Consider the following 27437-nt stretch of genomic DNA (forward strand, 5'->3'; position numbering starts at 1 on the left):
AGTTGCAGTGAGCAGGGGCTAGTTTTTGTAGCAGTGCATGGGCTGCTCATTGCCGTAGCTTCTCTCATTGCGGAGCGCAAGCTCCAGGTGCACAGGCTTCAGTAGTTGCAGCACGTAGGCTCAGGAGTTGTGGCTCCTGGGCTCAGTTCTCTGTGACACGTGCAATCTTTCCGGACCAGGGATCGAATTCTATGTCCTCTGCATTGGCAAGGGGGATTCTTATCCAATGGACCACCAGGAAAGTCCTTACCTTTATTCTTAATATTACCTCTTCCTTGATTGCTTAGAAGACCTTGCCTCAATTCTGTTTACTTAAGGTTGTATTTCCTCATTAGTTACGCTATTGCACAATTTAATTTGCACAGTGCTTCCTCATAATCAGTTTCCATTTTTATTCTCATAATTGATATGTAGTTTCATATGTGGTTGGAAAAGATGCTTGGTATAGTTTTTACCTCCTTAAATTTGTTGAGACATCTTTTGTGACCTGGCTGGTGATATATACTGGAGAATGTTCTATGTGCCCTTGAAATATAATACACATTATATCACTACGTATAAAATAGACAAACAATATAGACCCATTATATGGCACAGGGAACTAACTCCACACAATATTCTGTAATAACTTGTATGGGGAAAGATGTGATAAAGAATGGATATAAATGTATATGTATAAATAAATCAGTTTGCAATATGTCTGAAACTAACACAATGTAAAACAACTATATCCCAATATAAAATAAAAAAAAATTTTTTAAGAATCTGTATTCTGTTGTTTTTGGATAGAATATCTTATAGATACATGTTGATTACCACTAGTCTAATATGTCATTTAAGGCCACTATTTCCTAATTGATTTTTCTGTGTGGATAATCTGTTTGCTGATGTATGTGAAGTGTTAAAGTCATCTACTATTATTGTTTTATTGTGAAATTCTGCCTTTATCTGTTATAGTTTGCTTTATATATTTAGATTCTTAAGTATTAGGTACATATATGTTAATGAGTATTATATCCTCTTCTTTCTTGATTTTCTGTCTTTATAATGTCCTTATTTGTCTTTTATTATAGACTTACTTTAATCTACTTTGTCTGATGTGAATATTGCTATACTAGCTTTCTTTTCAATTCTATTTTTATGGATATCTTTTCCATTCCCTCACTTTCAGTCTGTGTTCTTTAGCTCTGAAGTGAGTCTCTTGTAAGCAACATATAGGTGGATCTTGTTATTTTATCCAATAAGCCGCCCTATATCTTTTGATTGGTGTATTTAGCTCATTGACATTTAAAGCTATTGGTAGGTATGTTGCTATTGTTTAGTAGCTAAGTCATGTCTGAGTCTTTTATAACCCCATGGATGGTAGCCTCCAGGCTCCTCCATTCAAGGGATTTCTCAGGCAAGAATACTGGAGTGGGTTGCCATTTCTTCTCCAGGGGATGTTCCTAAGCTACTTGGGAACCCCTTTGATAGGTATGTACTTATTGCCATTTTGTTACTTGCTTTCTGGTTGTTTTTGTAGTTCTCTGTTCTTTTCATATTCCCTAAGTTTCTTCCCTTTTGGTGTGATGTTTTCATTTAGTGATATGCTTGTGTTCCTGTCTCTCTATTTTTTGGTATCAATAATCCAGCCACCAAGCCATCACGTAGCTTGGTTCAGTTCTCTCTGGGAGGCTTCTTTTGAAACTTTCTGTTGCTCTAAGCTCATAGTCATGGTTTCAAACACTGTCCATAACTCTTATGTTCACTCTCATTTCTCAATAACAAATCTCCACTTCTGCTTTAGTTTCTAAAATTTTATATCTCTTGTTTTTCTGTTATTTTATGTGTTTGAAGGAAGTGAGGTTAAAGTAGTAAGGGATGAAGTTACAACAATGTCTTGTTTCCTGTTGGTTTTACTATATCCAGAAAATTGTATGTTAACACATTTCATACAGTAGCAGTGAACAATAGAGGAAATAAATTGATGTGTGCATGTTAAGTTGCTTCACTCATGTCTGATTCTGTTTGACCCTATGGACTGTAGTTTGCAGACTCCTCTGTCCATGGGATTCCCCAAGCAAGAATACTGGAATGGGTTGCCATGCCCTCCTCCAGGGGGTCTTTATGACCCAGGGATTGAACCCATGTCTCTTATGTCTCCTGTATTGGCAGGCAGGTTCACAAGCACATGAAAATATTGAATTCTTTAAAGACGAAAGATAGTTTAATTAATATTAATATGGGATACCAACCCCACTTATTAGATAATGGGTAAAATCTAACTAAATGAACTGAGAGTATGCTTTCACACTAGTGTTTTGCCTTGATCCTGTAACCTCTTACATTTCTATGAAAAACTTAGAAATGGACACGAGCAGAAAAGTAGACAGTGTACACTTGGCCTCACAGAGTCAAGAAAGCAGCCATCCTGAATTTTCCCATGTAGAATCTTCTTAAGTATTTGCACTCCCCTGGGATCACAGCAACATTAAATTGCTTGGTTAACAAGGAGCTTTGGAAATTGAATCTCTAGGGTTCAAGACTGCAATCTATCTGCTACCGCTTCTATCCACAGTTCTTTCCTTGGATATAAGCAGCACACAGACTCCTACCATAGATGACCCTTCCTGCCCAGGAGCTGGTGACTCACTCAGACCCTTTTCTTCCTAAGGACAGATCTTTGGTTTGGTATATCACAGATGTCAGACATCATTTCACTGCGATACCAGCCAGGTAACCTAATGATCCTTAGTGAATGTTTGGAAATGAGGACAGGTATTTGGGTACAACTTTATCCTGAAAAAGCTATAAAAAGAGTACATACCCCAGATTTCCCTGGTGGCTCTGACAGTAAAGTGTCTGCTACAATGCCGGAGACCCGGGTTCAATCCCTGGGTTGGTAAGATCCCCTGGAGAAGGAAATGGAAGCCCACTCCAGTACTATTGCCTGGAAAACCCCATGGACAGAGGAGCCTGGTAGGCTACAGTCCATGGGGTCACAGAGAGTCGAACATGATAAGCAACTCCATTTTCCACTTTCCACCCCAGATGATTAGAACCAAGTCACTTTTCATAACTTATGTCATCTTCAAACTTCTTTTTTATTTTGCATCAATAATTAAGCATCTCTGATTTATGAATACCAATAAATATTTTTAAAAACCAACCAAGGTGTTGGTAACCTTTTCTAGAACTGTTTATGCTCTGCTGTCATCAGCTTTGGGTATTTTTATTGTTACTCAGTCACTTAGTCATGTCTAACTCTGCAACCCCATGGACTGCATCATGACAGTTTCCTCTGTCCTTCACTGTCTCCTGAAGTTTGCTCAAATTCATGTCCACTGAGTCAGTGGTGCTATCTAACCATCTCATCCTCTGCCACCCTCTTCTCCTTTAGCCTTCAATCTTTCCCAGCATCAGGTTCTTTTCCTACAAGTCAGCTCTTTGCATCATGTGGCCAAAGCATTGGAGCTTCAGCATCAGTCCTTCCAATGAATATTCAGGATTGATTTCCTTTAGGATTTTTTTTTTACATAACACATAAATATGCATGCAGAAGGCTTTCCCTCCCCTCCCCACTCCTTTAGTTTCTTTCCATTCCCAAGATGGTTTATGCTTCTTGTAACACTACTGCTGCTTCCCTAGTGACTACACATTTTATTGTCTTGTTACCACATCTTATTCATCAGATTCATCAGCATCATGGAACCCAGAAACCAAACAGCTGTTTCTGAATTTCTTCTCATGAGACTGACAGAGAATGAAAAACTGAAGACCATCTTATTCAACCTGTTCCTGTCCATGTACCTGGTCACTGTCCTGGGAAACCTGCTCATCATCCTGGCTGTCATCTTTGACTCCCACCTCCACACCCCCATGTACTTCTTTCTCTCCCATCTGTCCTTTACAGACATTGGTTTAAGCACAACCATCATCCCAAAGATCCTGGTAAACATGCAAGCACAGAGTCAAAGAATCACTTACACGGGTTGCCTCACTCAGATCTGTTTTGTCTTGATTTTGGTTTGTTGGGAAAGTTTTCTCCTTGGAGCAATGGCCTATGACCGCTATGTGGCTATTTGTCACCCACTGAGGTACACAGTCATCGTGAACCCCCACCTCTGTGTTATGCTGACTCTACTCTCCTTGTTCATTAGCATTGGGAATGCCCTGCTCCACACTCTGATGGTGCTGCCACTATCCTTCTGCAAGGAACTGGAAATCTCCCTCTTCTTCTGTGAAGTTGTTCAGGTCATCAAGCTTGCCTGCTCTGATACTCTCATTAATAATGCTCTTCTTTATTTTGCAATTAGCCTATTAGGTGGCATTCCTGTTTTCGGAATCATTTTCTCTTACACTAAAATAATCTCCTCTATTTTGAGACAGTCATCAGTGGGTGGAAAGTATAAAACTTTTTCTACCTGTGGGTCTCACCTTTCAGTTGTGTCCTTATTCTATGGGACAGGTTTTGGAGTGTACATTTGTTCTGCAATTCCTGACTCTCCCAGGAAGACTGCAGTGGCTTCATTGATGTACACCATGGTCACTCCCACGATGAACCCCTTCATCTACAGCCTGAGGAACAAAGACATGAAGGGAGCTTTGAGGAAACTCTTCAGTAGAGTACCTACTATTCTATGATTGTGTCATTTTCTAGGTCTCTGATGTTTGACATAAACTTCCCATTCTCTAATATAAGGTTTTGGTTAGAGCCAGTAGAAGCTGAATCTGAGGCAGAGGTTCATGGTATAGTAATTTTGTGGGGAATGTTCCCAGCACGAGGGAAGTGGGGAAAGGTGTGTAGGTCAAGGAAAGAATTTAAACAAGTCTGTGTACATGAAGAAATAGATTCTGCCTGCTTCCTTGGATGACACCATGTAAATTGTACCCCAGAGTAAAGCATATTTACAAGACATCGTGGTTGATCTTTCACACCTCAGTTCAGGGATCTTTAAGACCAGTCACTGGTAAATTGGACATATGTTAGGCAACATTAGCATCCATAACACTTGACTTCATTATCCATAAAATTTTGTGATTAGATTATCTCAGCAGTTTGAAATGATTGTGGAATATTTGAAGTTGATCAGTGAGGAAAATTTTCTTGCTAATAAAGAAATCCTGACTCTTAATATGCTCAAACAATAAAGATAATTATCTTTCATCACAAGGATTTCAGAGGCAGGAAATGTGCAGGAACAGGAAATTAGAGATTCATTCATTCCTCCATGAAGAGGCTTCATATTAGGTTGATTCCCCTCATGGACTCAGATGGCTGAAATAGATTCAGGCATATCTAGACATGATTACTGGAGACAAACAAAATTGACTGTCCTTCAATGAGTCTGTTGTTAATTGAAGTTCTATTTATAATAGATATTTCCATGGCATCACCCATAAGGTATTACCTTCAATCTTATCACTGAGAAATGGATCATATGCCACCTACTTAATCCAATTCCTGATATTTGAAATTGATTATTCTTGAGCCTTATGCTTGCCATTTGTAGTTTAATTACTGCTGGAAAGTTAATCTCTATAAGAACAATAAACACTTAGGACAATGCCTCAATAAAATTTAAGTAGTGTTATTGTGTTTCTTAAGTTTCCTATACCCTTGAGTCCTTGTATTTTTTCCATTGTTTCAGCAATTTGATTTTTAAAAATTTTTACCTTTTATTGTGGACCACTTTTAAAGTCTTTACTGAATTCATTACAATATTGCTTCTGTTTTATGTTTTGGTTTTTTTGGCCACAATGCATTTGGGATCTTATCCCCCCCAAGCAGTACTGAATCCCCATCACCTGCAAAAGTCTTAACCACTGGGATTCCAGGGAAGTCTTTGATTTGTTTTCTTTTATTCTTATATTTATCAGGTTTTCCCTGATAAATATTTGAGTAATATAATAAAATAAATCATTGTTTTGTAGGCAGGGAAAATGTTTTTAATCTTCCTCTGGCATCTTATTTGCTATGAAATTTTTCATTGGCTTATTCCTAAGAATGTATCTGTTTTCACTTTTCTTTTAGTCATCTTTTTTATTTTTAGTTTTTTATTTTAATTAATTTATTTTTTAAGTGAAGGATAATTGCTTTATAGAATTTTGTTGTTTTCTGTCAAATATCAATAAGAATCAGTCATAGGTATATATATGTCCCCTCCCTCTCAAACCTCCTTCCCATCTCCCTCCCCATCCCACACCTCTAAATTATTACAGAGCCCCTGTTTGAGTTATTGCTGTGTTTCTTACACATTTTGGTAGAGTCAACACAGAGGAACATCATTGAATAAATTTAACTGTGTCATGGATGTCTTAGTGTATTGCGTTTAGTCTTAGGGCTCTCATGGAAAACTTCTTCATGTGTCTCTATGAGGAAAGTTATTCTGTGAAGAACTACTTTCCTTTGACAAAGAGATGTTGAGAGTAAGACAAGAGAGAAGAAAAGGGAAGTAGAGAAGATCAGTGAGATCACCTTCCCAGAAGGACGAAAATTTGAGGCCATCAGTCAGAACCACATGTGGGTGAGGGGGTAGAAACAGTGGAACTGTCGAGGGAGAGTCCAGGGAGTGGTGAGGAACTTTAAAAAGGTGAAGAACCTTGTTCATTGTAGATTGTGGTTAGTTGCGTCTGATTCTTTGTAACTCTTCAGATTGTAGTGCGCCAGTCTCCTCTGTCTTTGGGATTTTTCATGCAAGAATACTGGAGTGGTCTTACGTTTAGATCTTTAATCCATTTTGAGTTTATTTTTGTGTATGGTGTTAGAAAGTGTTCTAGTTTCATTCTTTTACAAGTGGTTGACCAGTTTTCCCAGCACCACTTGTTAAAGAGATTGTCTTTAATCCACTGTATATTCTTGCCTCCTTTGTCAAAGATAAGGTGTCCATATGTGCGTGGATTTATCTCTGGGCTTTCTATTTTGTTCCATTGATCAATATTTCTGTCTTTGTGCCAGTACCATACTGTCTTGATAACTGTGGCTTTGTAATAGAGCCTGAAGTCAGGTAGGTTGATTCCTCCAGTTCTATTCTTCTTTCTCAAGATAGCTTTGGCTATTCGAGGTTTTTTTGTATTTCCATACAAATTGTGAAATTATTTGTTCTAGCTCTGTGAAGAATACCGTTGGTAGCTTGATAGGGATTGCATTGAATCTATAAATTGCTTTAGGTAGTATACTCATTTTCACTATATTGATTCTTCCAATCCATGAACATGGTATATTTCTCCATCTATTAGTGTCCTCTTTGATTTCTTTCACCAGTGTTTTATAGTTTTCTATATATAAGTCTTTAGTTTCTTTAGGTAGATGAAAAATAAATGACCCAATCAAAAAATGGGCTAAAGAACTAAATAGACATTTCTCCAAAGAAGACATACAGATGGCTAACAAACACATGAAAAGATGCTCAACATCACTCATTATCAGAGAAATGCAAATCAAAACCACTATGAGGTACCATTTCATGCCAGTCAGAATGGCTGCAATCCAAAAGTCTACAAGCAATAAATGCTGGAGAGGGTGTAGAGAAAGGGAACTCTCTTACACTGTTGGTGGGAGTGCAAACTAGTACAGCCACTATGGAGAACAGTGTGGAGATTCCTTAAAAAACTGGAAATAGAACTGCCTTATGACCCAGCAATCCCACTGCTGGGCATACACACTGAGGAAACCAGAAGGGAAAGAGACACGTGTACCCCAATGTTCATCGCAGCACTGTTTATAATAGCCAGGACATGGAAGCAACCTAGATGCCCATCAGCAGATGAATGGACAAGAAAGCTGGGGTACATATACACAATGGAGTATTACTCAGCCATTAAAAAGAATACATTTGAATCAGTTCTAATGAGATGGATGAAACTGGAACCTATTATACAGAGTGAAGTAAGCCAGAAAGAAAAACACCAATACAGTATACTAACACGTATATATGGAATTTAGAAAGATGGTAACAATAACCCTGTGTACGAGACAGCAAAAGAGACATCGATGTATAGGTCAGTCTTTTGGACTCTGTGGGAGAGGGAGAGGGTGGGGAGATTTGGGAGAATAGCATTGAAACATGTATAATATCATGTGTGAAACGAGTTGCCAGTCCAGGTTCGATGCACAGTACTGGATGCTTGGGGCTGGCGCACTGGGACAACCCAGAGGGAGGGTAGGGGAGGGAGGAGGGAGGAGGGTTCAGGATGGGGGACACAGGTATACCTGTGGCGGATTCATTTCGATATTTGGCAAAACTAATACAATATTGTAAAGTTTAAAAATAAAATTAAAAAAAAAAAAAGAATACTGGAGTGGGTTGCCATTCCTCCTCCAGAGGAATCTTCCCGACCCAGGGATCAAGCCTGTGTTTCCTCAATCTCCTGCATTGCAGGAAGATATCTTTACCCACTGAGCCACTGGGGAAGCCAGAGGGGTCGTTTTACTTTCAGCACCACAACTGGGAAACAGCTCCCTGCTTGGCCGTCTTGTTAACTCCAGAGCTTCCTTCATTGAGGTTCACAAAACAGCTGCAGATTTGAATAACGTTAGACCTTAGTTCATACTGAGAGTTCCCTGATCTTTAGCAAGAACTGTGGATTTCGAGCCTCAGGGGAATGGGGCATGTGAAGGATGAGAGAATTTTAATAAACACTTTGTGAGACTATGATGACCTGAGATGCATAACTTTCATATGAGGACATGGGGAAATATATTATAATTACATTTAGAATTGGAAATACAGAAGGATCTTTCCTCAGTTTTACTCATTAAAGTAGCACATGCAAAGTGGTGCTTAAAGTCCATGTGTAGTTCTGTGAGAATGGTAACATAATAGCCATGTATGTACCTACCCTATCCTGAAATTAAATAAATAAAACAATCCCTTAATTATAGAATGCAATTTTTCTCCCACCTACATCACACTCTCCCCTCCCAGTGACAAACAAAATCTTGACTTTTTAATTCTTTTTCTTTCATTTGATCTTCTGTTAGGTTGACTCCTGTGAATTTGCCATTATTTGATCATGTTTGCACCATAAAACTGACAATAGGATGAAATATCGCTGTCTGATCACCTCTGTATGTATTCCTTTGCAATTTATAACTTGATGACTCATTAAAATTTAATTGTTATGCTTTAACCGTTTATCTTGATTTTTTCCTCATTATTGCACTTGGGAGATTTCAATGTTATCTTGGAGTATATCAGTAAATAATTAATTTGCAATATGCTGTATATTTACATTGTGTTTGGAGACTTCAAAATAGATATTTTTTATCATATTGATGGAAATTTTGTTTGTACCTAATTTTATGCTGTTATGAGTAAATCTGAGTATTCTTTTCTATTTCTCATGGTAGCATGAGGGGATCCATATCATCATCAACACCTTTTCATTTATAGTAACAATGTAAAAATTACTTCATCAACAGACATACCTCTTATTATTACATAACTGAGAGGCTTTTGATGCATTTATTTTCTTTCAAATATCTAATTGTGATAGACCTACTGAGTTGTTCATAATTTTCTCATTAATTCATATGAGCTTTTTTTTTTACATGATCAAGATATTATTGTTAGTTATACAAAATCAACCCTGACTATTCATTGGAAGGACTGATGCTAAAGCTGAAGCTCCAATGCTTTGGCCACCTGATGCAAAGAGCCAACTCACTGGAAAAGATCTCTGATGCTGGTAAAGATTGAAAGCAAAAGGAGAAAAGTGAGGCAGAGGATGAGATTGTTAGATAGCATCACCAACTCAATGGACGTGAATTTGGGCAAACTCCAGGAGATAGTGGAAGACAGAGGAGCCTGGCGTGCTACAGTTCTTGGGGTCACAAAGGGTTGAACACAACTTAGCAGCTGAACAACAAAAACCATACCAACTGCAAAATTATTTCTTAAGTGTATGAGTTCTTTTTGAATATCCTGTACAGTTTTATTTTGTATGAACACAAGTGCATTGTTTTAGTTGCATAGTTAATAGCTGTTAATACTTTACATAATGGCATCACTTAACAGGTCTTATTTATGAAAACAACAGAGTTTCCCTGGTAGTACAGCTGGTAAAGAATCTGCCTGCAATGCAGGAGACCCCTGTTCGATTCATGGGTCAGTAAGATCCCCTGGAGAAGGGATAGGCTACCCATTTCAGTATTCTTAGGCTTCCCTGCTGGCTCAGCTGGTAAAGAATCCACCTGCAATGCAGGAGACCTGGGTTTGAATGAAAACAATAGTACTTCAGTCTGAAGAATTCCCAGTCTTGGCTTTTACATTTGAAATATGAATTTAGTTTTCCCTTTGATGTTAAGCAGGATCCAAATTCATTTTTATGTACCTGTATAAACTTCCCATTTACGTATAGATTTCTTTATGGATTCTATCTTCTGGTCAATAGGTCTTCTATTTATCCCTGAGCCAATATAAAACATTTTAATTATTCTAGCTCACTAGACTAATAAAAATAAATTTATTGTGGTAACAGAGAAGCTTCAGACTCTGTTGATTACAATCACAAGGTACATTGTGTCATAACTTGAGTGCTTCTCTGATAACTTATGATGCAGTGTAAAAACATTGGTAATCAAGGGCCAGAATTTCAATGAATTGCCCATTATAATGAGGTCAGAATATTCAATCTACTACTTTGGGAAAAATGATACTGAAATTCTATAAAGGGAATGGAAAATGCCTATCACATGCTCAGTCTATTTTTAAAATTTTAGTAAAATATATAACATAAAATTTCCAATCTTAATGATTTTTAAGTGTGCAGTTTTGTGGCATAATTGCATTCATCATGTTATGCTGTCATCACCAAGATTTGTTTCCACGTGTTTTTCATCATCTCAAACTCTCCCCCAACCTCAGTCCCTGGCAAACTGTAGTCTAATTTCTGTTTCTATAAATGTTTCTACTCTAGCCATTGCATATTAATGGAATGATACAATAAATGTTTTTTTTTCTTTTTCAATTTCCTCTTGTTAAGAAGCTATTTTTTTTTTCTTTATTGGATTTGTTACAATATTGCTTCTCTTTTTTTAATGTTTTCGTTTTTTGGCTGTGAGGCATGTAGGATCTTAGCTCCTCAACCAGGGATCAAACCCACACCCCCTGTGCTGATGGACAAAGTCATAACCACTGAACTATCAGGGAAGTCTGTCTTTTTCAATTTCTTACTGTGAAGTTTTTCAAACATACAGGAAAGTTGAAAGAATGATATAGTGAACACCCATTTGCCCACCACCTACATTGAATAGTTAACTTTTTGCGATATTTGCTTTATTGATCTATGTACACTAGTTTTTTCTTTTTTGTTGTGTTAAAATACACATAACATAAAATTTACCACCTGAACCATTTCTGAGTTCACAGTTTAGTAGTGTTAATCATAAGAACATTTTAGTCTTGCAAATCAGAAACTCTATTCTCTTAAAATAAGAATTCTCCTTTTCTGCCTCTTCACAGACCTAGATAACTACTGTTCTATTTTCTACTTCTACGAATTTCAGTACTTTAGACGGTTCATATAAATGAAATCTGTCTTTTTGTGACTGACTTGTTCCACTTAGCCTAATGTTCTCAATTCTCATCCATATTGTTGCATATGGCAAAATTTCTTTCCTTTCCAAGATGGAATAATATTCCATTGTCTGTAAATAGCACATTTTGTTTATCCATTCATCCATTGGGTCGCTCCCACTTCCTGATTATTATAAATTGTGCAACTATGAATGCTCGGCTGGTAAAGAATCTGATTGCAATGCGGGAGACTCCGGTTCGATTCCTGGGTTGGAAAAATCCGCTGGAGAATGGACAGGCTATCCATTCCAGTATTCTTGGGCTTCCCTGATGGTTAAGCTGGTATAGCTGGTAAAGCTGCAAAAGAATCTGCCTGCAATGTGGGAGACCTGAGTTCAATCCCTGGGTTGGGAAGATCCCCTGGAGAAGGAAACAGCTACCCATTCCAGTATCCTGGCCTGGAGAATTCCACGGACTGTACAGTACAGGGGGTCGCAAAGAGTTGGACACAACTGAGCCACTTTCACTTTCATGAACAAGTTCAGTTCAGTTCAGTCACTCAGTCCTGTCTGACTCTTTTTGGGTGTATGTGTGAGTTAAGGTTTATTTGGGACAAAATGAGAAGTATAGCCCCAAAGACAGCATTTCAGATAGCTGAGAAACTGCTCCAAAGAGGTAGAGGGGAAGGTCAGTGTTACATATGATTTTAGTGAAGAGGGTACATGCAGTCAAGCACACATTTTGGCAGAGGCTTGCTGCTAGTCTCATGTCCGACTTTACAACCCCAGGGACTGCAGCACGCCAGGCTTCCCTCTCCACCACAAACTGCCAGAGCTTACTCAAACTCATGTACAAAGTTGTGGAAATGTCTCTTAGAATCTTAATTTAAATTTTTTAAAGAATCATTATTTTTTAAGTCTTTATTGAATTTGTTACAGTATTGCTTCTGTTTTATGTTTTGGCTTTTTTTGGCCATGAGGCATGTTGCATCTCCATGAGAGATGGAGACCATGAGGTCTATGGAGGAGATAAGGGTTTGATCCCTGTGGTAAGATCCCTGGTCGGGGAGCAAAGATTTCCACCCCCACCATGCCTCGCAGCCAAAAAAAACAAAAACATAAAAATAGAAGCAATATTGTAGCAATAGCAAATTTCCACCTGGGCCCTTGACAGCTAAAATTTTAAATCTTTATATCATGTGTATTTTCCTGTTATTTTATGTGTTTGGAGCAAATGATGTTAAGAACGTAAGGGATGACATTACTAATGCCATCTTTTCTCTTGTTAGTTTTAATATATCAAGAAAATTGTAGGTTAATATAGGCCATATTGTAGCAGTGATAAATCCATAGATACATGAAAATATTTAATTCCTTAAAGATGAAAAATAGTTTAATCAATATTAATGTGGAGTACCACCTCCACCTATTAGATAATGGATAAATCTATATAAATGTACTCAGATTACACTTGCCCCCTATTGTTTTACCGTGACTTTTTAACTGCTTATGAGTCTATGAAAAACTAAGGAATGGACATGAGCAGGTACAGATGTTGAAAAGTGGGTAGTCTGTACTTAGCCTGAATTTCTGCAGTGTAGAGTCTTTTTATTTACTTGTTTGTTTGCTTATGATTTCACTGTGTCTTCATTGCTGCACACAATCTTTCTCTAGTTGTGGCGAGCAGGAGCTCTTCTTCGTTGCAGTGCACAGGCTTCTCATTGCGGTGGCTTCTCTTGTTGCAGACACAGTCTCTAGGTGCATGGGCTTCAGTAGTTGTGGCTCATGGGCTCTAGAGCACAGGTTCAGTAGTTATGGTACATGGACTTAGTTGCTCAGCGGCATTTGGGACTGTACCAGATCAGAGATCTAACCCGAGTCCCCTGCGTTAGCAGACAGATTATCCATTGTACACCAGGGAAGTCCCAGTGTAGAGTGTTGACCTACAGGTTTGCACTGTCCTGGGATCACAATGACAATAAATTGACTGGTTAATAAGGAGCTTTGGAAATTGAATCTCCAGAGTTCCAGACTGCATGAGTTCCATCTGCCTGTGACCATCTCAATCAACAGTTCTTTCTCAGAAAAGAAACAGCACACCTGAGACTCCTCATAACAGATCCCTCCTGTCCAGGAGCTGGTGACTCACTCAGACCTTCTCTTCTTTCTAAGGACAGCTCTTCCAAACCAGACACGTGAAGCATCATTCCACTGTGATGTCAGCCAGGTAACCTAACCTCCCTCTGTCAATGTTTGGAAATTATAGCAAGTATTTTGCAATAGGTACATCCAGGGGAAGCTGTGAAGAGCGTACATATATTAGATGATCACAGCTAAGTCATCCATGGGTCTCCTGCCAAACTGTTTGTCATCTTCTTCAATATTTCCTTGTACTTTACACCAGTACTCAAAAACCTTTCATTTATTAATATTTTACTGACTCCCTGCTATGACAAGGACTACTTCTTCCTGAGTAGAAAGTTACCCATTCTCAGTGAGGGTGATTTTGAAGAATTGTCTGACATTTCTTTGTGTTTCTTTAATATGGGAGGTGTGCAAAAAAAGTTGATAAATTTCACCTTATCAGCCCATTCCTGGTCCTTGACACACCTAGGAATTATCTCTGTTGTTTGAGTCTGAGGTCACTGGGGATTCAGACAGAGTCTTCAACTGCCTCCCTAGTCTGTTTCTTCTTATAAAATTACCAAATTTTTTAAATAATCAGAGCAGCATAGATATCAATAGAATGTTGTTGCTCAGTTACTCAGAGAAGGCAATGGCAACCCCACTCCAGTACTCTTGCCTGGAAAATTCCATGGGTGGAGGAGCCTGGTAGGCTGCAATCCATGGGGTCGTAAAGAGTCGGACATGACTGAGTAACTTCACTTTCACTTTTCACTTTCATGCATTGGAGAAGGAATGGCAACCCACTCCAGTGTTCTTGCCTGGAGAATCCCAGGGATGGGGGAGCCTGGTGGGCTGCCATCTACAGGGTCTTACAGAGCCCGACACGACCTAAGTGACTTAGCAGCAGCAGCTCAGTTGCTACCTTATGTAACTCTTTTGCAACCCCATGGACTATAGCCCACCAGACTCTTCTGTCCATGTGATTTCCAAGGCAAGAATACTGGAGTGGGTTGCCATTTCCTTCTCCAGGGGATCTTCCCAAAGCAGGGATCGAACTTGTGTCTCCTGCATTGCAGGTGGGTTCTTTACCAGTGAGCCACCACGAAAATCCTATAGATAGACTACTACAAGTTACCCGTGTCAGATTCATGTTGATGTATGGCAAAACTAATACAATATTGCAAAGTAATTAGCCTCTAATTAAAATAAATAAACTTAAATTTAAAAAAAAAAACAGTCACCTCTTAACCATTTCCAGGTTTAATTTTGATTATTGACTGTTATATCAGCTTTAGGTTCTTTTTACAGTAACAGAAAATTATGCACCAGAAGACTTTCCTTTCTCACCACCCTCCATTAGTCCCCTTCCCTTCCCAGGGTGCTTTCTTCCTCTTGTGATAGACCTGCTGCTTGTCTAGGGATGATATATTTTATTTTCTATTTCATCTTTTTCATCAGATTTATCAATAACATGGAGCTCAGAAACAAAACGGGTGTTTCAGGATTTCTTCTCATGGAAGTGACAGAGGATCCAAAGCTGCAGTCCCTTGTCTTCAGCCTGTTCCTGTCCATGTACCTGGTCACTGTGCTGGGAAACCTGCTCATCATCCTGGCCATCAACTATGACCCCCACCTCCACACCCCCATGTACTTCTTCCTCTCCAATCTATCCTTTACTGACATCTGTTTAAGTACAACCACAATCCCAAAGATGCTGATGAACATCCACACACGGAACCAAAGCATCACTTACGCAGGCTGCCTCATGCAGGTCTGCTTTGTCCTGGTGTTTGCAAGTTTGGATAGTTGTATTCTTTCAGCAATGGCCTACGATCGCTATGTGGCCATTTGTCATCCACTGAGGTACACTGTCGTCATGAACTCTCGTCTCTGTTGCTTGTTGATTCTTCTTTCTCTGTTTACTAGCATTGTGGATGCCCTACTCCACAGTCTGATGCTCTTGCAGCTGTCCTTCTGCACAGATCTTGAAATCCCCCTCTTCTTCTGTGAAGTTGTTCAGGTCATCAAGCTTGCATGCTCTGATACCCTCATCAACAAAATCCTGATATATTTTGCATCTAGCATATTAGGTGGTATTCCTGTATGTGGAATCATTTTCTCTTATATTCAGATAGTGTCCTCTGTGTTGAGAATAGCATCAGTAAGTGGAAAGTATAAAGCTTTTTCCACCTGTGTGTCTCACCTCTCAATTGTGTCCTTATTTTATGGGACAGCTTTTGGTGTGTACGTTAGCTCTGCTTTTAGTAATTCCTCCAGAAACACTGCGGTGCTTTCAATGATGTACACTGTGGTCCCTCAAATGATGAACCCCTTCATCTATAGCCTGAGAAACAGGGATGTGAAAGGTGCCTTGAGGAAACTTGTCAGTATCTAGGACATCTTTTCTTCTGGGATATCTCATTTGCTTTGCACTGGGGTTTCTGGAATGAGTCAGAGTGATAGAAAAACTGGGCAAGCCAGAATGTTTGCCTGGTTCTTTCACCACCAAATTCTTTGAAAATAACTATGTAACATAATGAAAAGTTCATTTTAACTTTGGGTTTTGATTGCTATGACAGCCTTAGCTTGACTATATGGAGTATGACTGCTTCTAAGAAGTTTACCCTTATAAGCGCTACTTAGGACAATGCCTGGTGCCTAGTAAGTACACAATAAAGTTAACTAGTATCACCGTGTTCCATACTTGGCTATATTCATCAGTTTTGTAAACTTAATGTTCTCACATATTTTTATCACTTGCCTCAGCAACAAGATTAGTTTTCCTTCATGTTATGTTTATCAGCTGCTTTTTCTAATCTGCATAATGAAATAAAATAAGTTGTGTTCAGGTACTCAGGGTAATTATTGATAATCTTCTAACATCTTATTTGCTTTGAGCTTTCTCATTGGCCTATTTATAAGAATGTGTCTGAGTTTTCAGTTCTCTCCTCAATCATCTTATATTGCTGTACTTCTTAATGTCACTGGTGGAATCTGAAAAAAAAAAAAAAAAAACATTAAAATGGATTGTATCATTGATATCATAGAGGACTGGTTGCAGTCTTGGGGATCTTAATGCAAAACTTTTTTTCTATTTTAATTGTATTTGTTTATTTTTTACTGCACAGGGTCTTCTTTGCTTTGCACAGGCTTGCTCTAGCTGCAGCCAGTGGGGGCTGCTCTTCATTATGATGCTAGGACTTCTCATTGTGGTGGTTTCTTTTGCTGAGGAGCACAGGCTCTAGGCTTCAGGAGTTGCAGCATATGGGCCCAGTAGTTTTGGCTTTCTGGCCCTAGAGCACAGGCTCATTAGTTGTGGTACATGGGCTCAGTAGTTGTGGTACACAGGCTTAGTAGTTCCATGGCACATGGAACCTTCCCAGACCAGAGATCGAACCCATGTCCTCTGCATTGGCAAGAGGACTCTTTTTTTTTTAATTAATTTATTTTTAACTGAAGGATAGTTGCTTTACAGAATTTTGTTGTTTTCTGTCAAACGTCAGCATGAGTCAGCCATAGGTATACATATGTCCCGTCCTCTTGAACCTCCCTCTCATCTCCCTCCCCATCCCACCCCTCTAGGTTGATACAGAGCCCAGCAGGAGGATTCTTATCCGCTGTACCACCAGGGAAGTCCAATGCAAAGCATTTTAATGTGTCTTTATGAGGAAATTTATTCTATGGTGAACTATATTCTTTTGAAATGGAGATGTTGAATTAAAGACAAGAAAGGGAAAAAAGGGGGGATTTGATAAGGACAGTGACATTACTTTTCCTATGAGCATAAAAAAGCAGGGCCATAAGTTAGAATTATCTCTGTGAGGATGCAGGTGAAACAATGGAGATCTCAAAGGAGAGCTGAAGGAGTGACTGCGGAAACTTCTGTTCTCCTCATTGGTGGTTGAAAGGTTGTTTTATTTTCAGCACCAAAACTGGAGAACAGCTCCCTGGCTGCCACACAAGCAGAGCTTCCCCCACAGAACAGATGCAGAAGTAGTTCACCTGGGACTTCCCCGGTGGTCCAACGGTTAAGAATCCACCTGACAATGCAGGAGACATGGGTTCAATCCCAGGAAAACCCCACATGCTTAGAGGTAACTAAGCCGCTGCACCACACTTACTGAGCCCATGCCCTAGAACCCACGCTCCACAACAGAATGCGCTGCAATAAGAAGGCGGTGCACCGCAACTAGAGGGTAGTCCCCGCTCGCTGCAACTCGAAAAAGTCCATGCACAACAACGAAGACCCAGCACAGCCAAAAATAAATGAATGAAAGTGTGAAAATGTTAGTTGCTCAGTCATGTCCAACTCTTTGTGACCCCATGGACTATAGCCCGCCAGGCTCCTCCATCTATGGGATTTTCCAGGCAAGAATACTGAAGTGGGTTGCCATTTCCTTCTCCTGAGCATCTTCCCCACCCAGGGATCGAACCTGGGTCTCCCCATTGCAGGCAGACTGTTTACCATCTTTTAATATAAAAAGAATCAGATCATCTGAGACTTTTGTACTAAGATTTCTCTGACCTCCAGCAAGAACTACTGACTTTGAACCTCTGGGGGAGACTTGTGGAGAACCTGCGTTCATTTTTACACCCATAACTCTGATATTTTTCAAAAAGTATGACCCATTTTTATTTAAAAGTTGAAAGAATTTTTAAAACTTTTACATTGAATGAAAATTTTTAATAGGCACTATGAGATTCTGAAGACCTCTGAAATCTGAGATGCTTGACTTCAATATTAAACAACATGGGAGAATATGTTTAGAATTATGAAGATAGCAGGCCTTTCCCCAACTTCTTAAATATAGTATATGCTAAGTAGTGCATAAGATTTATCTGTAGTTTTGAAAGAATAGATAAGAACATGATATGAACCTATATATAAGGGTTAAAAATACAGCAATGTCATTACCACAGAATCCACCTGAAGTGTTTCACAGTCACAACACTCTCTCCTCTTCCAGTACAAACACTACCCTTAACTAACTTTCTTTGAAATTATTCTTTTGGGTTGAATCCTACGAAATTGCCAATATTTTATCATATTTGTCCTATGAAACTGGCAATAGAATTAAATTTCATTGTATTATCTCCCCAATATATGTTCCTGCCCAATTTATAAATTGACTTCTTTTCAAACTTATTGGAAGTTTAATATAATGTATGAGTTTTTTAATCTCGATTGCTTCTCTCATTATGGCACTTTGAGATTTAATCAAGTTGTTGGGTATATCAGTAACGAATTTATTTCTAATCCTTTGTATTTCAACATTATGTATGGTGACTTTTCAAAGTAAGCATCCTGCCCAATATTGATGAAAATTTTGTTTGTAATTGGTTTTTTTTTTCACTATTAAAAATAAACCTGAGTATTCTTGTATATATTTCTTGGTGGAAATGAGACAAGTTTTATGTTTGCAATGAAATTACTGAGTGTAAGTGGGTATGAATGTTCCTTTGAGTTGTACCAAAGAGTTCTCCTAAGTGACGAAAACAAGTACACACACTTTCTGATGAAGGCTTGGTGATCTGTATCACAACTGATACACTTTCAAGTAAACTGATAACCTAATGTAAAAATCATTTCATTAATTGACATATCTCTTTTTATTATTTGGTTGAGAGTTTTTTCCACATATTAATTTCTCTTTCTTGTAAATATATGTTCGTGATATCTCAAATGAGTTCTCTTTTTTATCTTTTTTTTAATTTTTATTTATTTATTTGGCTGCGCTTGGTCTTAGTTGTGGCATTTGGGATCTTTAGTTGCAGCATTTGGGATCCAGTTCCCTGACCCGGGATCGAACACAGGCCGCCTGCATTGGGAGCTTGGAGTCTTAGCCACTGGACCACCAGAAGTCCTTCTTTTTCTTTTTAATTCACATGAGTTCTTTATATAATTTCAACCCACACTCCCCTAAAATACACCAAAATGTACAGTGAAACTATCATGAAGAGATTAGAAAAGATGGTTGTGAAAGCTAAAAAAAAAAAGGAGTATCAGACTTTTATGTATTGACCACAGACAATTGTCAGGAAATAAATTATTATCTGCTATAGAAATATACACAGTGAAAATTAAGTTTGAGGAGACATTAGTGACTGTTGAAGAGAAAAACTCCTGAGAGTTTCCAATTTTATAATAACATTTAAAGATATACTAATTATATGCACATATATAACTATATTTTCACATATAAACTTGGTATTAGACTTTGTGATGTAACTAATTAGGTAGAGATTCCTTTGCTCATATTGCAAAAAGGAAAACTGGAATCCAATTAGAGAACGATGATGTGCTCATATTTAAAGAATTAGAAAAGGAGGTGAGCAGACTCAGATGGAAAAAACTACAAGGTATACAACTGGTCTCATAGGATCAGGAAAGCAGCTACTCTGATTCCTCCTTTCCAGAGTCTTGGCCTTTACAGATTTGCACTGCCCTGGGATCACAGTGACAATCAAATTGTTTGGCTAATGAGGAGCTTTGGAAATTGAACCTCTAGGGATACAGAGACCGTATACTGCCTGTGACCACCTCATTCAACAATGCTTTCTGTGAAAAGTTACAGCACACCTAAGCCTACTCCCATCCGTGATCCCTCTTGCCCAGGAGCTCTGGTCTCACTCAATCCTTCTGCCATTCCCGAGGACACATCTCCTATGTGGCAAGTCAAAGAAGACATCGAGCATCATTCCACTGTGATGCCAGCCAGGTATCCTAACGTCTCTCGGTGAGTGTTTGGACGTGAAGTCAGGTATTATGCAACAGGCTCATCCAAGGGAAGCTGTGAGGAGAGTACCTACATCAGACAGTTTAGAACTAAGCCACCCGCAGTCCTCCTGTCTGTCAGTCATCTTCTTCATGTGTTTCTTTGTACTTAGCACCAATGCTAAAGCATCTCTCATTTACTCATATTGTACTCACTCTACTATGACCAGGAGCATCTCTTTCTGAGGAGAAATCTGTCTTTTTTAAATCAGGTGGACTGTTATCATTCTCTAACATTCACTTGCAATCTTGTGGTAAGAAAATTGGTAAAGCTCACCTTATCATGCTCTTGCTGGTTCGTGACATACCCGTGTATTACCTCAATTGCCTGCCTCTGAGGTCTCAGGGGATCCAGATAAAATGTTCAAGCAGCCTCTCCCTGTTTCTCGTCATAAAATGGCCAGGTTTTAAATAGCTAAAACAATATACACAGTGTAATTTTTTAATGACACCTGTTAACCCTTTCCAGAATTAACATTTGTTGATGCTGCTATGTCAGCTTAAGGTTTTTTTAACTGAAAAAAAGGTTTTAAAGAAACAGAATAATTCACATACACAAGATGCACTTTTTTTTTTTTTTTTTTTTGCCACACCACACAGCATGGGGGATCTTAGCTCCCTTAACAGGGATGGAACCCATGCCCCCTGCACTGGAAGGGCAGAGTCTCAACCACTGGATTGCCAGAGAAGTCCCAGACACATCTTTTTAATTGCTCTCTTTCAATCTGCTTCCCTTATTCTTTAGATGTTTTTGCTTCTGGTGACAGTCTTCCTTCTAGTCTAGAAAACACATGTTTGATTGTATTATCATTCCACCTTTTCCATCAGATTTATCAACAGTATGGAACAGAGGAATAAAACACATGCTTCAGATTTTCTTCTCATGGAAGTGACAGAGGATCCAAAGCTGCGGTCCTTCCTTTTCAGCCTCTTCTTGTCCATGTATCTGGTCACAGTCCTGGGAAATCTGCTCATCATCCTAGCCGTCAGCTCTGACTCCCACCTCCACACCCCCATGTACTTCTTTCTCTCCAATCTGTCTGTTAACGACATCTGTTTAACCACTACCACAATCCCAAAGATGCTAGTGAACATCCAAACACAGAATCAGAGCATCACATATACAGGCTGCCTCACGCAGATCTGCTTTGTCCTGGTGTTTGCTAGTTTGGAAAGTTCTCTCCTTGCAGTAATGGCCTATGACCGGTATGTGGCCATTTGTCACCCACTGAGATATAGTGTTATCATGAGCCCCCGCCTCTGTGGGCTGGTGATCTTATTCACCCTGTTTATTATTATTATGGATGCCCTGCTCCACACTCTGATGCTGTTACAGCTGACCTTCTGCACAGACCTGGAAATCCCCCTCTTCTTCTGTGAAGTTGTTCAGGTCATCAAGCTTGCATGTTCTGATACCTTCATTAACAATATCCTGATATATTTGGCAACTAGCATATTTGGGGGTATTCCTGTGTGTGGAATCATTTTCTCTTATATTCAGATAGTGTCCTCTGTCTTGAGAATGCCATCAGCAAGTGGAAAGTATAGAGCGTTTTCCACCTGTGGGTCTCACCTCTCAGTTGTGTCCTTATTCTATGGGACAGGTTTGGGGGTGAACATTAGTTTTGCTCTTACTAACTCTTCCAGAAACACTGCCGTGCTTTCAATGATGTACACTGTTGTTCCTCAAATGATGAACCCCTTCATTTATAGCCTGAGGAACAGGGACATGAAAGAAGCCTTGAGGAAACTCATTGTTAAGACTCCTTTTCTGTGATTGTCTCTTCTGCTTTGTACTGGCATTTCTAGAATGAACCAGAGTAACAGAATGTCAGGTGAACCAGAAAGCCTGACTCTTGTCCCACCAACTTATTCTAAAATGACTAGGTAACATAGTGGCTAAGGGAATTTTAACTTGAGGTTGAAACCAACTTCCTGTTTGCTTGGCTCAGTGATGTTTCACAAATGAGTCCCATTTCCTAGTCCTGTTTTCCTCCATGCACTCCTTAAGAAGCTAATGGAGGCAGGAAATATACTGATATCATTGGAACATCAAAAAAAGAAATGTGGAAATTTTGGATATGTCAGGGAGAGGATCTAATAAATTTGTGGACATAAGAACCTTGATTTAGCTCGATCTTATGGTTGGGGCCAAAAAAGGTCCATATAGTGAAAACTATGGTTTTCCAGTAGTCATGTACAGATGTGAGAATTGGACCATAAGGAAAGCTTAATGCCAAAGAATTGATGCTTTCGAACTCTGATGTTGGAGAAGACTCTTGAGAATCTCTTGAATTGCAAGGAGATCTAACCAATCAATCCTAAAGAAATAAACCCTGAATATGCACTGAAAGGGCTGATACTGAAGCTGAAGCTCCAATACTTTGGCCACCTGATGGGAAGAACCGACTTACTGGAGCTATGATGTTGGGAAATATTGAAGGAAAAAGGAGAAAGGGTTGGCAGAGGATGAAATGGTTAGAGAGCATCCCTGACTCAATGGACACAAATTTGAGCAAACTTCAGGAGACAGTAAAGGACAGAGGAGCCTGGCGTGCGTGCTGCCATTCATGGGATCACAAAGAGTCAGACACGACTTAGTGACAAACAACAACAGAACTGCATCCCAGGCTCAAGCCTACTGTGAGACATGTGGAGATTTGTATGCACTGCATATTTCTTTTTACATGTGATATTGCTTTTGAATATCTTTTGTAGTTTGTTTTTTTATGGGGGCAGGGTGTGAACACAAGTGCTTAATTTTAATGCAGTGCATTTGTCAATACTTTCCATAATGATTTGTACTCTCTAGAGTAAAAATACAAATCACCTTGGAAAATTAACTAGTATTGTTGTGTTCCATAATATGCTGATATTCTAATTTGTAAACCTACTGGTCTCGCATATTTTTACCGCTTGCTTCAGCAATTAGGTTAGTTTTGTTTTCTTTCATGTTGTATTTATCAGCTGCCTTTTCTGATGTGTCACATAATAAAATAAATATTATTTATGCAGCAAAAATGAACTCATTTCCAATACTCTGAACTTGTACATGGATGCTGTATCTTTTCCAAAATATATGTTCTTCCTGATGCTGGAAGTTTCATTTCTTTGTAGCTAGTTCTCTGGTGTTATAGATAAATCATTTTGAATAGTGTCTTATATGTTTCTGGTGTTAATGAGAGTGTTTTGTAATTGGGATGGAAATACTGGGTATTAGAGATATCAAGTCTCCTTTGGGTAGTTCCAATAAGCTTTTCTTTGGACAAATAGACATACACTGGAAAGTACTAGTGATCTATTTCATCACAAATGTTTTCAAAAATACTGACAGTCTAATGGGTATAGAAGTGATTTCATTAATTCACGTGTGTCTTATTATTAAATGGTTGATATTATCTTCATATACTTCTTTCATATCTGTTAAATTTCTGCTTGTGGTACTTCTGCTGAGTTCCTTCCCTTTTCATAATTGATCCATGTGACTTTGTATTACCAGGTTATTATTTTCACCTGAATGCACTGCAGTTTTTTTCACATGTGTTTTTGCTTTTGGATATCTTTTTTTTTTTAGGTTTTTTTGGGGGGACAGTGTATGAATGTAAGGGCTTAATTTTAGTGGAGTGCATTTGTCAATACCTTCCATAATGGTTTGTGCTCCCAGATGTTTTCTATAAATCCCAGGGTTACTTCAATCTGAGGGATTCATCGTTTTGGCTTTTATATTTGAAACAAACCCTTCCTGGAATTTAATTTTGCCTTGATGTGAGGCAGAGATCCAAATTCATTTTTCTATCCCTGAATAAACTGTCCATTTATGTGTGGTCTTAGGCTGGACTCTACATTATCATCAGCAAGTCATATTTACTCCTGTACCAATTTTATAGGTCTTAATTATTGTAGCAAACCATTCAGCTAAAGAGCTTCCTTGATGGCTCAGATGTTGAAATCTGCATCTCCCTTTTTTGAACTTTTTATTTTACACTGGAGTAGAGCCGATTAATGGGCTTCCCACGTGGCACAGTTGTAAAGAATCTGCCTGCAATGCAGGAGACCCAAGTTCAATCTCTGGCTCAGGAAGATCCCCTGGAGGAGGAAATGGCAACCCACTCCACTATTCTTGCCTTAATCCCATGGACAGAGGAGCCTGGCAGGCTACAGTCCATGGGATCACAAAGAGTTGAACATGACTGAGCACACACAGAGACAGAAAGTGAAGAAAACTATTAATACATATTGAAGCTATTTTGATAAATTAGAAAAGATGGCCATGATATACTAATTGATCAGAGATGGTATTGTCACAGAGAATATATTGCAATGAATAAAATTTGTGTGAAAAACACATGGTCAAGATTAAGATTCAGGAAACATGAAACCCTGAAATTTTTGTGGGTTTTTTTTTTTACATGACCCAATCAAAAAATGCGCTAAAGAACTAAATAGACATTTCTCCAAAGAAGGCATACAGATGGCTAACAAACACATGAAAAGATGCTCAACATCACTCATTATCAGAGAAATGCAAATCAAAACCACTATGAGGTACCATTTCATGCCAGTCAGAATGGCTGCGATCCAAAAGTCTACAAATAATAAATGCTGGAGAGGGTGTGGAGAAAAGGGAACCCTCTTACACTGCTGGTGGGAATGCAAACTAGTACAGCCACTATGGAGAACAGTGTGGAGATTCCTTTAAAAACTGGAAATAGAACTGCCTTATGACCCAGCAATCCCAATGATGGGCATACACACTGAGGAAACCAGAAGGGAAAGAGACACGTGTACCCCAATGTTCATCGCAGCACTGTTTATAATAGCCAGGACATGGAAACAACCTAGATGTCCATCAGCAGATGAATGGATAAGAAAGCTGTGGTACATATACACAATGGAGTATTACTCAGCCATTAAAAAGAATACATTTGAATCAGTTCCAATGAGGTGGGTGAAACTGGAGCCTATTATACAGAGTGAAGTAAGCCAGAAAGAAAAACACCAATACAGTATACTAATGCATATATATGGAATTTAGAAAGATGGTAACAATAACCTTCTATACGAGACAGCAAAAGAGACACTGATGTATAGAACAGTCTTTTGGACTCTGTGGGAGAGGGAGAGGGAGAGGTTGGGAAGATTTGGGAGAATGGCATTGAAACATGTATAATATCATATATGAAATGAGTCACCAGTCCAGGTTTGAGCACCATACTGGATGCTTGGGCTGGTGCACTGGAACGACCCAGAGGGATGGTACGGGGAGGGAGGAGGGAGGAGGGTTCAGGATGGGGAACACGTGTATACCTGTGGCGGATTCATGTTGATATATGACAAAACCAATACAATGTTGTAAAGTTAAAAAAAAAAAATATATATATATATAAACAAGTATGTTTTTAAAATGTTACTTGTGTAATACATAGCATATATTTTATAAGTAATTATAATATACAAAACATAATATTATAGCTTATTATATTATAGGATTATATATAGTATAGATTAGTATAATATACTAAGCATTATAGAATTATATCCTTGGTCTTTAAGGATTGGCACAGTACTGGGATCTCAGTGATAATAAAATTGCTTGACTAATGAGGAGCTTTGGAAATTGATCCTCTAGAGAGTACAGAGATTGTGCTCTGCCTGTGACCGCGCCAATCAGCAGTCCTTTCCCTGAAAAGCAGTAACACACCTGAGCCTCCTTCCATAGATGACCCTTCTTGCCTTGGAGCCTGGTGGCTCACTCAGTTCCTCTGCCCCTCCTGAATACAGATCTGTATGGAACATTCAGCAGAAATGTCAACCATCATTCCACTGTGATGCCACTCAGGTAACCTAATGTCCCTCAGTAAGATTTGGAAATGAGGACAGGTGTCTCGCTATACTTATCCAAAGGAAGCTATGAGGAAAGAATATACATCAGATGATTAGAAATAAGCTACTCCAGGCCTCCTGCCTGTCTCTCATTTTCTTCTCAAGTTTCCTTGCACTTTGCACCAGTATTAAAATGCATCTCATTGACTAATGTTGTAGTCACTCTCTACTATAACCAAAACCATTTCCTCTTGAGTTGAAATCTGCACCCCCCTTTTCTGAACTTTGTACTTTATACTGGAGTAGAGCCGGTTAATGGGCTTCCCAGGTGGCACAGTGGTAAAGAATCCACCTGCAACGCAGCAGACGCAAGAGACATGGTTTCCATCTCTGGGTTGGGAAGATATCCAGGAGAACGAAACGGTGACCCACTCCAGTATTCTTGCCTGGAAAATCCCATGGAGAGGGGAGCCTGGCAGGCTAGAGTCCATGGAGTCATAAGAGAGTTGGACCCAACTGAGCATGGCCACACGCACACACACACAATGTAGTCACCGTTTAAGGTGGACGGCAAAGGGACTCAGTCATGTATATACATATATCCATTCTTCCCACAACTCCCTTCCCATCTAGGCTGCCACATAACATTGAGCAGAGCCCCTATGGTACACAGTAGGACCTTATGGTTATTTACAAAACAGAAACAGATTCACAGACTTAGAGAACACACTTATGGTTGCTAAGGCAGAAGAATGAGAGGAAGGGACTGTTAGGGAGTTTGGAATCAATATGTACACACACTCTACTTCAAATCTGCATTTCTTAAAACAGGATCACTTTAAAATTTTTCCAACATTCATTTGCCATCTTGTTGGGGTATGGGGTGGGTGGACAGGAAGTTCAATAAAGTTTATCTTATCTTCTCATTCGATTCTTGACATTTGTAATTATTGTTCAGTCGCTACGTCGTGTCCAACTCTTTGCTACACTATGGACTGCGGCAGGCCAGGCTTCCCTGTCCTTCACTGTCTCCTGAGGTTGGCTCAAATTCATCTCCATTGAGTCAGTGATAGTATCCAACCAACTTATCCTCTGTTGCCCACTTCTCCTCCCGTCCTCAATCTTTCCCAGCATGAGAGTCTTTTCCAAGGAGTCGGCTCTTCACATCAGGTGGCTAAAATGTTGGACCTTCAGCTTCAGCGTCAGTCCTTCCAG

At 39.1% G+C, this 27437-nt stretch overlaps 3 protein-coding genes across 3 annotated transcripts; all 3 read left to right on the forward strand.

Annotated features, from left to right (window-relative positions):
• Positions 1 to 3630: 3630 nt before the first annotated feature.
• Positions 3631 to 4623, forward strand: LOC113896642 (olfactory receptor 7G1-like). Its single transcript, XM_027548860.1, has one exon. It carries the CDS (start codon positions 3685 to 3687, stop codon positions 4621 to 4623), a length of 939 nt encoding a protein of 312 aa, XP_027404661.1. The 5' UTR covers positions 3631 to 3684.
• Positions 4624 to 15071: 10448 nt separating this feature from the next.
• On the forward strand, positions 15072 to 16019 carry LOC113896369 (olfactory receptor 7G1-like). Its single transcript, XM_027548579.1, has one exon. It carries the CDS (start codon positions 15096 to 15098, stop codon positions 16017 to 16019), a length of 924 nt encoding a protein of 307 aa, XP_027404380.1. The 5' UTR covers positions 15072 to 15095.
• Positions 16020 to 18683: 2664 nt separating this feature from the next.
• Positions 18684 to 22176, forward strand: LOC113896370 (olfactory receptor 7G1-like). Its single transcript, XM_027548580.1, has 2 exons — positions 18684 to 18712; positions 21216 to 22176. The coding sequence occupies exon 2, from the start codon at positions 21241 to 21243 to the stop codon at positions 22174 to 22176; it is 936 nt and encodes a 311-aa protein (XP_027404381.1). The 5' UTR covers positions 18684 to 18712; positions 21216 to 21240.
• The last annotated feature ends 5261 nt before the right edge of the window (positions 22177 to 27437 follow it).

The sequence above is a fragment of the Bos indicus x Bos taurus genome, chromosome 7 (genome assembly GCF_003369695.1).
Source record: "Bos indicus x Bos taurus breed Angus x Brahman F1 hybrid chromosome 7, Bos_hybrid_MaternalHap_v2.0, whole genome shotgun sequence".
Classification (NCBI taxonomy): domain Eukaryota; kingdom Metazoa; phylum Chordata; class Mammalia; order Artiodactyla; family Bovidae; genus Bos; species Bos indicus x Bos taurus.

Bases quoted from the DNA above. Each gene is read 5' to 3' on its own strand.
- LOC113896370 (XM_027548580.1), top strand. From the start codon at position 21,241: ATGGAACAGAGGAATAAAACACATGCTTCAGATTTTCTTCTCATGGAA.
- LOC113896642 (XM_027548860.1), top strand. From the start codon at position 3,685: ATGGAACCCAGAAACCAAACAGCTGTTTCTGAATTTCTTCTCATGAGA.
- LOC113896369 (XM_027548579.1), top strand. From the start codon at position 15,096: ATGGAGCTCAGAAACAAAACGGGTGTTTCAGGATTTCTTCTCATGGAA.